This window comes from Lethenteron reissneri, chromosome 10, assembly GCF_015708825.2.
Source record: "Lethenteron reissneri isolate LAM-NWPU_2019-01 chromosome 10, ASM1570882v1, whole genome shotgun sequence".
Classification (NCBI taxonomy): domain Eukaryota; kingdom Metazoa; phylum Chordata; class Hyperoartia; order Petromyzontiformes; family Petromyzontidae; genus Lethenteron; species Lethenteron reissneri.
This window is the reverse complement of record NC_083788.1, coordinates 13,454,938-13,470,303: the sequence shown is the minus strand read 5'-3', so window position 1 is coordinate 13,470,303 and position 15,366 is coordinate 13,454,938. Positions and strand designations below refer to the sequence as shown.

The window sequence follows — 15,366 nt, the reverse complement described above, 5'->3', positions numbered from 1 at the left end:
ACGATACATCGTAGCGTCACCATTCCGTGGCGATGTGTGGTTCATGCCACCCGCGTGGATGTTCAGCGACTGGGGATGCCAGGTCCCGGGCCCCAAGCTGGCAGACTTTGGATTTGCAGCCGAGTAGTCGAGAGTCCGTTGAAGCGAGCCGTCTTGCCGCGTCGGTGTTCAGCGTCTCGGGACGGTTGCGGTTAAGGGATAATGGCGGTGAGAAGACAGCGGCGGTGCTGAGCCACCGCTTGCCTCCAGCTGCCTGGCGCGAAATCCCAAAAGAGGCGTTAATCGCTGGTGGCCGGCTCGTTAAAGGTTTAAGCGTCAATAGCAGAGGCCCGGCATGAATCTCTCTTTCTCTCTCTCTCCTCCCCCCACGTGTAAAAAGCCGACCGTGACTGAAGTCCTGGGCGTGTGGATTGCGGGATTATACCATGATGGGCAAGTCTGTTTTTCTTGGAAAGTTTTGGACCGAAGGCATGGGGTTTAAGATACAAAAAACGGAGTGTTAATGAAAGGGTGTGAGGCCGGCAGTGGCGGTTGCGGCGGCTTGATGGGGCGCTGGTTTCAAAGTAGGTCGTCTGGAAGCTCGAAGTGCGCACGTTGATTGGCACCGTCACAATTTGCGGGTCGCAATTCAGTTGTGTGTATGTGTGTGGGTTGACCGACACATTTTTATTTACGTGATCGAACTAAAAAAAATCCCCGTACGTATGCGTGTATGTTTATCTTGCTTCTCACTGCACGTAGCCAACCGTGCTAATCGGGGGTGCGGGGGAAGGACAACAAACAATTCAAGAATCGATTCGTTTTTTAAACGTGCGCGTTGATTTTGTGTGACCCAGGCGAGAACCCGAGAGACGACGATCGGAGTGTGATTCGCAAGGGTGACCTGGGTCGCCAATACATTTCAAAAGGAGCACGAAAAAAAAGTACAGCAGTGAAGCGACGAGAAATCGGGAACAAACACAACCGTGTCTAATGGGAAAAATCGGCAAAACATTGCTCAAGCACACGGCAGTAATGAACGGGCTCTCCAATTGTCTTAGGCTTTGAATATTCTACCGATATTCTCTTTACTCGGCCAATCGGATTACACGAAAATTGTTTGTGGAAACAAACTTCCCACTTGTGCCTCAGGGCGGGAGGCTTCATGGTGGGGGGAAAAACCAAAAAACCAGCCTAACCTACAAAGAGCCGTCCACTGGTTATTCCGTCGTCTCAAAACGATAAGATTTTTACAGGAGCCGACGTACGCCTGGGAAGGGCGATCTTCGTTGTCCACGCAGATCGTTCCGGGTCCCTGTATTTCATGACCTCTTGTCGGGTTTTTCAAAAAAAGTCCTCCACTCGGTAATTAACGCAACCGCACTTTACTTTCGCCTGGGGGCACTAAACGCGGCACGTCTCGTGGCAGCAAACGGGCCTGCTTGTTTTTATTGCCGCCCACAATAATATGGGTCCCGCTCAGAGGCGAGCGCTCGCGGAGCGGCGGGTTTACGCCGCCTCTATTTGTTTTATCCGGGTTTACAAAACAGACCCGGAGATGGGACGGCCCGATAGCCGCCCGGTCGCTCTCTGCGGAAGAGGTCGACAAACCGTCAAGAGGTGTCATGCTCAAATGGGCACCTCCTATTAACAGCCCTCAGCCAGTGGTGGGCATTACGCATTCCTATGGCGCGGGTGAGTCTATCAATTGGACAGCCACTGTTGGTTTTTCCATAAAGTGCTACTTATTTTATTGACCGCGGGGGAATGATTGGCCGAGTCGACATCCTCCCAGGATTTGAACTCGCCAACTTCCGATAGCGAAGTGTCGGCCCTACCGCTGCGCCACCCGGCCAGTTTGGAAAAAAAACGAGCGCAGATGGGGAGTGATTAACGCCCTGCACGCGCCCGCCTGCTAAACACGTCCCACACACGACGTAGAGCACGCCAATTCGGAGTACGACACACATTCGAGTGTGTGTGTGTGCGCGCATAATGCATGTACGCGTGTGCAACACGTGGCCATAGTGTAATGGTTCGTGCACAGCTCTGCGAAGCCGGGAACCCGAGTTCGATTCCCACTCAGTGACGATTATTTGAACCAGTCCTGGGCCTCCCCTAGGTCAACTCGGCCTCAAATGAGTACCTGGTGCAGTAAATATTGCCACTGGGGAGACAAAGGTGATCGGGCGTGGTGTTGGCCACCCACCTCATGCATTGTGCCAACCATTACGGGTGCTAACAGCACTTTGCCCCAACAGTCTGTGAAGGCTATATGGGAGATCTTTGTCTTTGCAACACGTGGCGGTTAGTGTCGTGGTTAGTGCACGGCGCTCCGAACTCAGCGACACGCGTGCCATTCCAATAATGGTGGGGAATATTTTAAGCGTTTCTGGGCCTTCCCGAAGTCGACTCCACCTTAAAGATGAGTGTGCCTGGTGCGGTGTGTGTACACATCAGCACAGGGGAGACAAAGGTGGCCGGGCGTGGTGTTGTCCACCCATCCCCTCGTAGGGATCGACATAGGGCGTGCTGAATCAAATGAATGAAGCTTGTCTGTGTGTGTACGTGTATAACTCTCGTGACACAGTCCCATAAATTAACTCCTCTGGCAGTCGAGGCTGCGTTGGCTGGTTCATATAACCCGCATGCCCAGCTACTGCATGTCCAAACAGCTTCTGTTTGGCCGGACAGAGGCAGCTAAACGGGCGCGGCACGGGCTAGAGAAGAGATGGAACGATGTCGTACAAGAGGATGTGGTGCTGAGTGGACTTTCCGATGACCGATACCAGCTGTGTCAATATTGGCGACTGGGTAGTTGGAGTAAATTGCCCACCAACTACAATGAAGGGCAGAGGAGCGATGCTCACAACAGCGAGTAGAGTGTCGGGAAGCTAAAACGCAGCGAGTTGGCACAGTGAGGAGCACAGGCAGTGCATCTGCCGGTCATCTCAGTCCGTCAACCAATAGCACCTGGGTCTGTCCCGTGACCTCTGGCCAGCAAGCTTATGGCTTTGTTTCTCTGTGTGCCTATGTGTGTGTCTTTCTCGGTGTGTCTCTGTGTTATCTCTCTCTGCTTACGTGTCTGTCTATGTGTCTCCTGTTCTGTGTTTCATCTCTCTCTTAAATTTAGCAATATTTGGAAGAACGTAATCAACCAGGTAGGGTGTTGACTGTTATGTTAGCCGACTATCTGTGTTGTACACTATGGGGACCTCATTTGCCAGTAAAAATATGATAATTGGTTCTTTACCCTTCTATCTGGCAACAAAAAAGGTGTCAGTTTTGTTGCCAGATAGAAGGGTAAAGAACCAATTATCATATCTGTGTTGTATTGCATTATATTTCTCAGTTTACTAGGTTTGTTTTCTTTTTCATTTGTACCTGATGATGATTGCTTGTGTTGCAATCGAAACGTCGTATGCTATTATTTAATTTCTTATTTTCTCTTTCTACGTGACTTTACCGAAAGAACCAAAGAGTTAGCCTATGGCTCTTCACGTGGCCTCAACGTGCGCCGAGCCTGGCACAAGGTCTGCGGTGTCATCACGCCACTCTGTGACGAATGGCGGCAGTTGATGTCTCTCGTGACGTGCAGGGCGTTGATTATTTGAATCCGTGTTCTCTGGCAATTGTTGTGAAAGTGCTTCATGTGACGACCTCATTTGTTTTTTTTTTAACAGAGGCAATTAGGAGCGTGCGAGATTGAGCTCTAATTGCAGACGAAGGTCCTATTCTAGGGAGCGGCGTCTCATCCTCCCGTGCTCGCTGAGCCACGCTGGGCCCAATCCCAGTGAATTCGGATTCGCAGGAGTTGCATTCACATTTTACAACTCTGTAGCTTGCACGGACGCACGCACGCCCACGTAAAGCCTTTAGGAAAACGTAAATGACAGAGGGGCGACATTCCGTACCAACTGAAGCGTCGTGCTGCAGGGGCCGGCTATTAGCCCGTCGCTCATCATCAAGAGGTGGCGCCTCTCAGCAGCCCTGTCACTGGCACCGTGCCACAACACGTGGCACTGGTTGCCCCCTCCCATTGGTGCCACAGGCTGGTTCACCACGAGTACTTTACTTCCCCTCCACCCCCAATTATCCGGCGGTGGTGGAACACACCTATAAACCAGCACTGTGGAGCCGGTGAGGGGTTAGGGGATCGCCGCACAAATCTTGTGAAACTCCCTTCCCGCGGGCGTCGAGAAGGCGCTACGGCAAATTGCATCTATCTGTATGTACGGGATAGAGTGTTGCCCCCTCGCGTCCGTGGGTTTTCCTCAGCTGCTCCGATTTTCCTCCCAAATGTGAACGCTCATTAATTGGCCGATACCACCTTCATCTGTAGAGGACCGCAGAGCTTGGGTGTGGCGAGAATTTGCTGTCGGCTCACTGCCTGGCTGCTGCTGCCACCACCTTCCCGCTTGTGTCTGTGGTTCCTCCTCCTCTGCTCGAGAGCGAGAGGCGACTGTGTGGCGGAGACGGTGCAGCGTCCCAGGTTGACGTGTTTCTATCCGAGTCTCGGTCCGTTGGTGGTTGGAGCTCGGCTCGCAGCTCTCAGCCACCGAGTCACTTGGGGCTCAGTGCCCCACCCCCCGCTCCGTGACAGGAGGGAATCAAACTCGGCCGCCTTCGTATATCCAGGGTGCTTCAAAAAAATAGTAACACTTATATGGGACTATTGTTTTTCATGGAAAAAGAACGGAGAATACACCATAAGATGATAACAAATGTATGTTAATAGCTTCAAAAAGGCATCAAAGAGTCTCCACTCGTTCGCCGTCATTGTCAACGCCGCCTGGAATCTTCTCCAGGTGGTCTCCAGAGCCCGGAGGCACATTTCTTGTGGTCTTGTTACAGATTCTCGGAGGTGTTAACATTTTTTTGAAGCAGCCTGTATTTTCGGCACACGTGTGTGTTTTTACGTGTCTGTGTGCGGACATAGGCTGGCACAAGCGCCGTGGTCACGTCACCGCCACTTATTTGCGAATGGTTGTTGTTTTTGTTGTACGTAGGGGAGCATTAGCGTAGCAGTCAGCGTGCTGTGCCACGAACCTGGCGGCCCGAGTTCGATTCCTGCTCATGGCCAACATTATAGACATTTTTCTGAACTGGTCCTGGTCTTCGCCTAGATCGACTCAGCCGTAAATGAGTTCCTGGTGCACTGTGTGAACGCCAGCCGGGCGTGGTGCTAGCCACACCCACACCTCGTATGCTGTTCTGCCATTTGCAGCTGCCCACTCTTGGCACTTGCCCCAACAGTCTGTGTCGGCTATACGGCGAATATTTTCGCTTTTTAGTGTTTCCCTGTGGGTGGTGAGCGGCAGTGCGGTGGTCCGGGCACTGCGCCTTCATCCCGACGATCTGAGTTCAACTCCTGGCTGCGAGCAACACCAGGGGCAAGTGGTACCTGAATCTATCCTGGGCATCCCCTAGGTTGACTCGGTCCTCTAACATCGCTTGTCAAAGACTATATGGAGCTATACGATGTGGTATGAAAGGATACCTAGCTTGGCACAAGGGCACAAAGCCTGTCACAAATACCAAGGTAATATCACTCCCACAGTGGCAAATCGTAACTGTTGTTGCGAATTGTCAGTGATGGTCAGATGTTCTGCATAACAGCCAAGAAGTGATTTTTTTTTTTGTTGCTCAAATTAGCATTGAGACGGTGCTCATCTCTTGTGGTGGGTAGTCCACATTCCTATGACAGAGGGCAGTCTATTCATAGTACACAGAATCTTAAACTAAACATAATGCCCGCAACTTTTTATTATTATTTTAACCCGCAAAAGAACATCGCAGGCTCATGTATATTTTACTCTGCAATGATTACTGTGGTCTAACCTTTGGTTAATCAGCTCTAATATATATTTGACTGGCAGCACACGCACATAGTGCTGTGTATCATAACAGTTTAACCTTTCCATACTGTAAGCTATTGAGATGATTTTGGGCCAGGCGCTGGAACACATTTAAAAAATTTGGAGACGTTGGCAGAACTGTCAAGTGTCCGTCCAGCGAGCGGGCGTCACTTTTCAGCTGCGTCATCCCTGACTGACAGCTGCAGCTCGCCCGTCGGCTGTTGGCCATGACCCGAGCCTCTCCTACCGAGCGCAGCGATGCCCAAAGGTCGCCGGGAGGTTCCCTTGTCCGCGACGCCTCGGCTCGCGGGCATGTGTGTGTCCGTGTGTGTGTGTGTCCGTGTGTGTCCGTGTGTGTGTCCGTGTGTGTCCGTGTGTGTCCCTGTGTGTGTGCGTGTGTGTGCGTGTGTGTGCTGGCGTCGGTGGGGAGCAGCGGCATAGCAGTGGGCACACCGCACTACGGATTTTGATTCCCGCGACCGGAATTTGATTCCTGCTAGCCGGGTTTGCCGACAAATATCTGAACCAGTCCTGGGCCTCCCCTAGGTTAGCTCGGCCTTAAAAATGTGTGTGCCCGGTGCGGTGTGTACACATCAGCACTGGGGAGACAAAGACGGCCGAGCGTGGTGTTATCCACCCACCCCTTTCGTAGGCTATATGGGTGATCGACATAGGGCGTGCTGATTCAAATTAATTAGAGCCTGGTGCTTTCGTCTCTGGGTGTAATTCCTTGCGTGCATCGCTCCGTGCTCCCTCGGGCTCCGTTTATTCGGCATTCCGTGCTCTTGGTCGATGTCCACGTTTACGAGCCACATGGCGTAGCAGGAAGTGCGCATTAATTAAAAAAGGGGTGGAACACTTCGGCAGACGAACGCATGTTGGAAAGCGCTACAAGACCCACGCGTATGCATGATTTTTGTTCCTGTTACAAGGTTCGTTTGTCTAAAATTGGAACATGTCGACCAATGTGTGTATAATACTTGCTCGATGATGTCAGTGCAGTTGGGGTTAGGGGGTGGATTGTTGTTTGTAATTACCAGAGAATTTAAACTCGTGCACGCAGAGTCTAACACAAAAGGGCAACGTGCCTCTTTCACTGCCCCAATTCCTAAACTTAAACTCCCTCCCCTAATCCCTGACCGTCCCTGCCCGCCTCTCACCTGAGCATCACTGCCCCTCCCCCCCACCTTTTACAGGGCCTTGAGACACGGTCTTGTTCAGGTGCCTCATTAATCCCCACATTTTGTTAAGGAATGTAACATTGCATTGTGAAGTTTCAAGAGCTGCCCTAGGCCACCTAGCTCGGGTCCCAGCTGTGGGACAATGGGTGGACTGCGTGTGCAGGACAGAGGAGGGCAGGTCACAGAGACATTGGAGTGGCACCTAGAGGTCAACGACCAAGTGGAAGAGAAGACCTAAAACGGGGTGGTGGTGGTGGTGGTGGTGGTAAGACTGTAAGATTGGACTCAGCACGGCGGGAATGAAGTTCAACATACGTACATACAGCTCGGGTGTCGACTTCACCGCAACTACGCAGGGGGGTGGGGGGTCGAGCATCAACGTCAATGGCGGTGGTGACATCTTGACCCTGACCTTGTGATGAGCGAGTACCCCTGGCCTCGCCGCCAGGTTCCCGTGGGCCTCCGCGCACCTCTCACCCCGCGCGGCGCCGCTTTTTTTCCCGCAGTGGTGCCGGCGATCGTGCGCGCGCTCACGTTCGACGAGCTGCGCGGCGCCTGCAGCAAGGGCTCGCACGTGCGCGATTCGGCCTGCTACGTGTGCTGGGCCTTCGCCCGGGCCTACGACCCCGGCGAGCTGGCGCCGTTCGTCCAACGCATCGCCAGGTGGGCCCCGAGGATCGCCGACCCCCGATCTCCCTTGCCGCCGGGCGAACGAGATCGCAAGTTCCCGGGCGGGGTCCGCAGTTTGGTTCTGCCGCCACCGCTGCGTCGGCTCTTGCGGTCGGGCTCGGAACCGAGCGGAATCAGAATATTTATTGACACTTGAGGAATCCGAAGAGCTGTGAAGCTCTTTTTCAGGTGGAGCGGAGGGTCGCACATCGTGCCGCACGACACGCGGTGCGACCCGCAAGCGCGTCGGAGAGAATAACGAGGCATTGCCTTGAATTTAAGTTATTTGGGACATCGATAGGATGCATCAATATGTGTTTGTCTGCGGGAGGAAATTGTACACGTAATATATATTTTGTTGAATTAATGCATTTAGGATGCAGTGAACACGACTTCAAGGAGAAGTTAAATACATGTTAGCGTTGTGCCGAAACCCCGATGTGTGAAATGATTTAAGGCCATTGTGAATTGTTTAATCTATTTTTGTGAAATATCGTCGCACATATATCTCTTAAAATGTTTCGATATGACTCAGAGGCACCCGGAACTTTGGACAAAAATCACGCACGGTACTTTTGAGTCTGTGTTTGTCTCCATTTGGTCATATGACGCGTATTCCAGATCTGCCGATGAAAAGGCCTTTATTAATGCAATCACTGGCCAATGGAATTACAATATCAAACGATTAACTTAAACTCGTGCACCAGATTAAACTCGCCCATCCGTCTCTTTGGCGTTCAATTCACAGGAGCCTCTCCATGAAAACCAAAGAGCAAAACACTTACTATCGTGGCAACCACTTTTTTTTTTACGTGCATTTGGAGTGTGTGAAATAACTTTTTCCCACACGTTGCAAACCAATCAAAATACCCTGGCATTTCGGCTCGCAAAATCCTCGTAAGTATGGATAGCCTGGGGACAATCGGCAAGAGTGAGTGTGTCTATGTATTATCGTAGGTGTCCATATATAATGTTGTCACAGGTTCCAGAAAAAAATATAAAATCGCGGAGATTTGCCCTGTCCATCATCTCCTCCCCCACCGCACTCCCACGCTCTCTCCTCTCTCTCTCTCGGACGACGTGGCGCTCTCCGACGCGTAGTGCCTGAAGAAGCGCGGAGATTCTTATTGGGTTTCATGTTGTTTGTCCATCTCTTCCCTCTGCGTGGGATAGACTGTTGCGCTTTCGCACGTGTGGGTTTTTCTCCGGTCGATAACACCTTCATATGTAGAGGACCGCAGAGCTAAGGGTGGGAATTTGAGTGGCGGTTCACCGCCTGACTGCTGCTGCCTTCCTGCTCGTGTCTGTGGTTCCTCCTCCTCGCACCTCTGAGTCGTCCTCTCGCTCTTTGGGAGCGAGGTGCCAACACCACGTAGCAGCGGCCGCGGTGCGTTACAAGTTGAGATTGTTATAATTAATTACGGCCGTCGTTACTTTGCGACAGCTTCGTTGTGCGCGGCTCATGTGAATTTCCAGTCTCGTCCAGCACTAACGCCCCCCCCCCCACTACCCCCTACCCCCCCACTACCCCCTACCCCCTACCCCCCCACTACCCCCTGCGTTCCCTCCAGCGCGCTCGTGATCACCGCCGTCTACGACCGCGAGGTGAACTGCAGGCGTGCCGCCTCCGTGAGTGTTTCCCGCCCGCGTGGCTCGCGACGGCGGCCGTGGTGGTGCTGGCGGCGGCGCCGGACACGCGCACCAAACGCAGCTTTATTTGTGCTGCGAGTACAGCAAAGCACAACAAATATCCAATTAAATAAATAAAAAATACAATTACAAAGGCGATCGTCATCGGCCTTGGTCAATCCACTGTTGAATGAAGGCCTCCCCCCATGCCACGGTCCAACCAGCACGCTCATACGTGTCGATTTCATCGCTCAGTCTCTTCGATTGACGTCCCGTCGGACGCGGCCCATTCCTCCGCCGCCGCTCCGTCGTCGTTCTTGGACCGTCGGCCATCGTCCCTCCTCGCCGTCACGTGGCCCGGCCTAAGCCCGGCTCGCTCACTGACGCTTTGGATCACGTCTTTCAACGCGTGGACGCGCAGTTTTCCTGCCGTGCATCTGTCCGTGTTTTTTTCCCCAACTTACAGCCCAAGCCGGCGAATCTGCACAACGTCGTTTGGTGGAATGCGCGCTGATTCTGGGGAACGCGTCGCTGGAGGCGGGGGGTGGAGGGGCCCTCGTTGCCGGTTCACGGCGGCGCAGAGTTCCCACCATTGTCCCGCGGGAGTAATGCCTTTGTGGTGATTGTCGTTTTCAGGCCGCCTTCCAGGAGAATGTGGGGCGACAGGTAAGGGCTCCGCTCGAGCGCTCTCTCCGTTTTTGCCAGGGAGGGATTTGGCGCGCGGCGCGGTGTTTGGCCCGTGGAGTCTGCAGTGGCGATTAAAGGGAAATGTGACCGACCGAAAAAAATGAAAATATACAAAACACCGCGTGCATTGTTTCTCTACGAGTCCATTGTCTCTCGACCCGGGCTTGCTAGCCCGCGTGAGCGTGAAAGTCTCGCTCGAGAGAAAAAGAACTCTTCCACTGGCATTCAGAGGTTTCTTTTAGTGAAGGCGCTGCGGCGACGTCACCGGCGGAGTAGAGGGTCGGCGTTGGACGTGGCGTGACGGCGCTCCCGTCGGGGAGACTGCGTCAGTGCGGTGACGTCGTTGGTGCGCTGAGCGCGCGCGGTTATGATGCGAGTTGAATGAATGCATTTTAAGGAATGATTTGACGGCGAATCAAACCATGTGCCTCCGCATGTCACTCAGGGCACCTTCCCGCACGGAATTGACATTGTCACGGCAGCCGACTACTTTACCCTCGGGAATCGGAGCAACAGCTTCCTGAAAATCAGGTGACAGTTTGAGTGTGCAGCTCTTGACACGCAGTCCTGGCTGCCACGCTCACAGGCGAGCGCTCTCCCGCTCTCCCGCTCACTCGCTCGCTCGCCCCTGCGGTTTATGTCCACAGCCGGCGCCGCCGTGATTTACGCTTTGCATGTTCGGATGTGGTTCGAGTACGTGCCCTCGCGCCTACGCGTCAGTCTTTTTTTGTCTCGTGGCACAGATAAATTGACATAAATGCCCGCCGGTAGTTAATTGTTCCGTGCGTTTGCTGACGCAATGAACAATGTATTTAAAAAATTTCCCATGCAGTGGCCAGTGTTTTGAATGCACAGGTAGCGCCCTCTTGATGACAAAGGAAAGGCTTGGCCTAGTGCTATTAATATGTTTACATTGAATCTCGTATGAATCTCCCCAGGCATTCTGCATGGCTTGACTCCCATTCGACTTGAGTTGAGTTTTTATTTCGTGTAACGATGAGTGAGAGCACAAGGGACTAGGATCCGTCTCATTTCCCAGAGCGACCTGGGGCATCAGTCTGCCAGCGGTGGGGGGGGGGGGCATGATTAATGTATAGAATCCAAACGGAGTAAATTTGCACCGTGGCGACGTCACGGGATCTTTAACGTCCACTGTGCAGCGCGCACTGCAGTATTACCACGGTTACCACACCGGTGGTTACCACACCCGCGGTAATAAAAATAATCAGGGGCGGCTGCTGGAGTCGAACCGTGAACCTCTGCAACAGGGGGTGAATCCCCCCCCCCCCCCCCCCCATTGCGTCCAAATTTGCCGAATTAGAAAATTACCCGTAAAATTACTCGACTGGGATTATGCACAACAATCATTGCCCCCCACTGGCAGAATGATATCCACAGGGACAGCTGCCACTGGGGGTGCCCTCTCAAAATGCGGTGCGAGACGCCGTGGCATATTGGCCGTTGCGTCACGAACAAATCATTGCAGTTATCGGTATTTTGCCGCGCGTTGCATTGGTGCACCGGGCCCTGCCGCATTGCGCCGTTGGCAACGATTGACGCATGTTCCTCTCCACGTTCCCCTCCTTGTTCCCCTCCTTGTTCCCCTCCACGTTCCCCTCCACGTTCCTCTCCTTGTTCCTCTCCTTGTTCCCCTCCACGTTCCTCTCCACGTTCCTCTCCTTGTTCCTCTCCTTGTTCCTCTCCACATTCCCCTCCACGTTCCCCTCCACGTTCCTCTCCTTGTTCCTCTCCTTGTTCCCCTCCACGTTCCCCTCCTTGTTCCCCTCCACGTTCCCCTCCACGTTCCTCTCCTTGTTCCTCTCCTTGTTCCCCTCCACGTTCCCCTCCTTGTTCCCCTCCACGTTCCTCTCCACGTTCCTCTCCTTGTTCCTCTCCTTGTTCCTCTCCACATTCCCCTCCACGTTCCCCTCCACGTTCCTCTCCTTGTTCCTCTCCTTGTTCCCCTCCACGTTCCCCTCCACGTTCCTCTCCTTGTTCCTCTCCTTGTTCCCCTCCACGTTCCTGTCCACGTTCCTCTCCTTGTTCCTCTCCTTGTTCCTCTCCACGTTCCCCTCCACGTTCCCCTCCACGTTCCCCTCCACGTTCCTCTCCACGTTCCTCTCCACGTTCCTCTCCACGTTCCCCTCCACGTTCCTGTCCACGTTCCTCTCCTTGTTCCTCTCCACGTTCCCCTCCACGTTCCCCTCCACGTTCCCCTCCACGTTCCCCTCCACGTTCCCCTCCACGTTCCTCTCCACGTTCCTCTCCACGTTCCTCTCCACGTTCCCCTCCACGTTCCTCTCCTTGTTCCCCTCCACATACCCCTCCACGTTCCCCTCCACGTTCCTCTCCACGTCCCTCTCCACGTTCCCCTCCACGTTCCTCTCCTTGTTCCTCTCCTTGTTCCTCTCCACGTCCCTCTCCACGTTCCCCTCCACGTTCCCCTCCACGTTCCCCTCCACGTCCCTCTCCACGTTCCTCTCCTTGTTCCTCTCCACGTTCCTCTCCACGTTCCCCTCCACGTTCCTCTCCTTGTTCCCCTCCACATACCCCTCCACGTTCCCCTCCACGTTCCTCTCCACGTCCCTCTCCACGTTCCCCTCCACGTTCCTCTCCTTGTTCCTCTCCTTGTTCCTCTCCACGTTCCCCTCCACGTTCCGCTCCACGTCCCTCTCCACGTTCCCCTCCACGTTCCCCTCCACGTTCCCCTCCACGTTCCCCTCCACGTCCCTCTCCACGTCCCTCTCCTTGTCCCTCTCCTTGTCCCTCTCCTTGTTCCTCTCCACGTTCCTCTCCACGTTCCTCTCCTTGTTCCCCTCCACGTTCCCCTCCACGTCCCTCTCCTTGTTCCTCTCCACGTTCCCCTCCACGTTCCCCTCTATGTCCGCCTGTCGCCCCCACAGCGAGTACATCGCCGGCTTCCCAGAATACACCTGTCCGCTCATCGACCACCTGGTAGAGCTCAAGATCAACCACTGGGACAGGTAGAGCGCCCCGTGCGTGAGCGACTGCGTCGGAGCCGCCACGCGCAGCCGCCTGCCCAGAAACTGTTTAAAAACGACAAGCGATAATTACATTTTAATAAATGCACCCCGTTGTTTTGCACGAGAAACAAACGCATTATTTTTATTACCATCAATTAATTGTTTCCTTTTTTTTCACGCTGATTGTCACTGCCGTGCATAGTCCCTTGATTGCTGCGTGTGATCGCGTGGTGGCGTCGCACATTAGCAGCGCATCCCTTGAGGACGACGGCCCCAACAATCTCGTTACCACGTTGGGGCATTGGAGCTTGTCACATTTGTGCGACTCGTTGGAGTGAAGCCAACGCAGCAGCTGCATTCCCCGCACATCTTATTACAAGGGCGTCGTGAGTCTGCTTAACATTGGAAAGAAAATTAATCAATTTGTTGTAGGTGTAGTTTACAGCTCTGGCTGGAAGGTATGAATCACAGATCACTGGCATACCGCTCATAAGGGCCGTGAGCTCATTCCATTGTATTAATGTGGAGATCACATTACATTATTAACAGGTCTTTCGTCTGACAAACGCTCGTCTGGACTGGATTAAGTAAACAAAGATCATTTGCGGCCTTTATCAATCCGCTGCTGGATGAAGACCTCCCTATGCCGTATCGGTCATGGGGACTTGTTTGACCGTACTTCACCGCGCTGGTCCGTGCGGGTTGGTGAAAGTGGTGGCGGGGCTGGTGGGGAGTGGTAGTGCAGCGGTTAGCGCGCTGCGCTAAGAACCTAGCCACCCGAGTTCGATTCCCGCACATGGCCAACGCCAGTGACGATTATCTGAGCTGGTCCTGGGCGTCCCCTAGGTCGACTCAGCCTAAAATAAGTACCTGGTGTGATATGTAGACATCGCCACTAGGGAGACAAAGGCGGTCGGGTGTGGTACTGCCCCCCCACCCCATCATGTGACGTGCCGGCCTTGATAGGTGCTCGCTAACAGCACTTTCCACTACAGTCTGTTCAGGCTATGGGGGGGGGGGGGTGGTCTGGACCGACCGGTTCAGACATCGCTTGCCAAGGGTGTTAGCCAGGGCTGAGAATTAAACCCAGCAGAGTGCGCTAACCACCGCTCCACCCCCCCCCCCGCACACTGCGATTAGCACAGTTGGCTACCTACGGTGCGAAAGAAGTTCAAAATAGATGCATACTCATCATCAGCCGCCGTGGTCAGACCACTGCTGGGTGAAGGGCTGTCCATTTCATTGCCATCTCTCGTGATCTCCACACTAACATCGCTTGAAACACGCTGGTGGCGTGTCGGCGCTGCACGTTACCTGGTGCTTTTGTCATGTATGGACGTAAAAATATACTGTATGTTGAACTTCTTTCGTACCGTACGTAGGTAACCGTGCTAATCGGAGGAGCGGGGAAGGACAACAAACTAAAACAAAAAAGTCGTTCTAAAGAAATGAGTTTGTCAATCTAAATGATTTAAAAGTGCACAGCTGCAGTGGCTCCCTAATATCGGAAGGAAGAGCGTTCCAGACGGCCGCAGAAGCGGCAACCTGTCTTGGAACGATGCGTGCCGTGTCCCTTGCGTGTAACGTGTTACTGGCGTGTCGCCGCTGCTGCGTGCTAGCGGTGCGCTCCTGTCGCGCGTGGATGATGCCGTGCCGTGCCCCGTGTGTGCGCTTCGCAGCGCGGTGTGCGAGCTGGCGGCGAGGACCCTGCACAACCTCACCGCCAAGGCCCCCGAGTACATGGCCAACACCGGTGAGTGCCTTTGTGAGAGAGGGCCAGAGAACGAGCGAGTGAATGAGTGAGCTCGCGCCCGTGCGCGCGTACGCAGGCAGGTACAATCCCATCTGTTCGATCACAGTTTAATTTACCCATCAAGATCGAAGATTAAAGCCGTTTGTGCCACCACCAGACCTTGTCAATGAGTTTTACCCTCCGCCAGATCCCACAGCTGCTGCACAGGAGACACAGAGCAACCTCCAAGATCTGCCCCGACAGTCTCCCAGCATCTAGCATAAGATACACTCACATAGAGTTGTACAGCAACGTATAGGAACCCTTAGACTCACACAGAGACCCACAGACTCACGCAGAGACCCATAGATCTGCCCTTACATTATGTGGCCACAGGACTTGGCCTTGGTTGCCAGATTTGTGGAGACCAAACCAATGCCTGTCGGCCCTCCCCCACCCTGCACACATCCCACCCAGCGCAACTTCTTTTTACAGAGTCATGCCACGATCTCTTCCTGACTTGTCCCAATGCTTATCCTGTCTCGCCATGATATTCCCAGCGTCCAATCTCAGACACCTGAGCAGCTCAAATGCGAACAGCTTATTTTCGGGCTGCTTAGTTAGGGTCTAGCTCGCTGATCCACACA

At 53.6% G+C, this 15,366-nt stretch overlaps 1 protein-coding gene across 1 annotated transcript in view; it reads left to right on the top strand.

Moving 5' to 3' along the window:
• Window positions 1–15,366, top strand: part of TBCD (tubulin folding cofactor D) — a 119,533-nt gene that overhangs the window by 53,040 nt on the left and 51,127 nt on the right. The window contains exons 14-19 of the mRNA XM_061549520.1: window positions 7,525–7,681; window positions 9,259–9,316; window positions 9,953–9,982; window positions 10,449–10,534; window positions 12,907–12,987; window positions 14,667–14,740. Of these exons, the coding sequence (XP_061405504.1) occupies window positions 7,525–7,681; window positions 9,259–9,316; window positions 9,953–9,982; window positions 10,449–10,534; window positions 12,907–12,987; window positions 14,667–14,740 (486 nt within the window). The remainder of the gene's footprint in view (window positions 1–7,524; window positions 7,682–9,258; window positions 9,317–9,952; window positions 9,983–10,448; window positions 10,535–12,906; window positions 12,988–14,666; window positions 14,741–15,366) is intronic.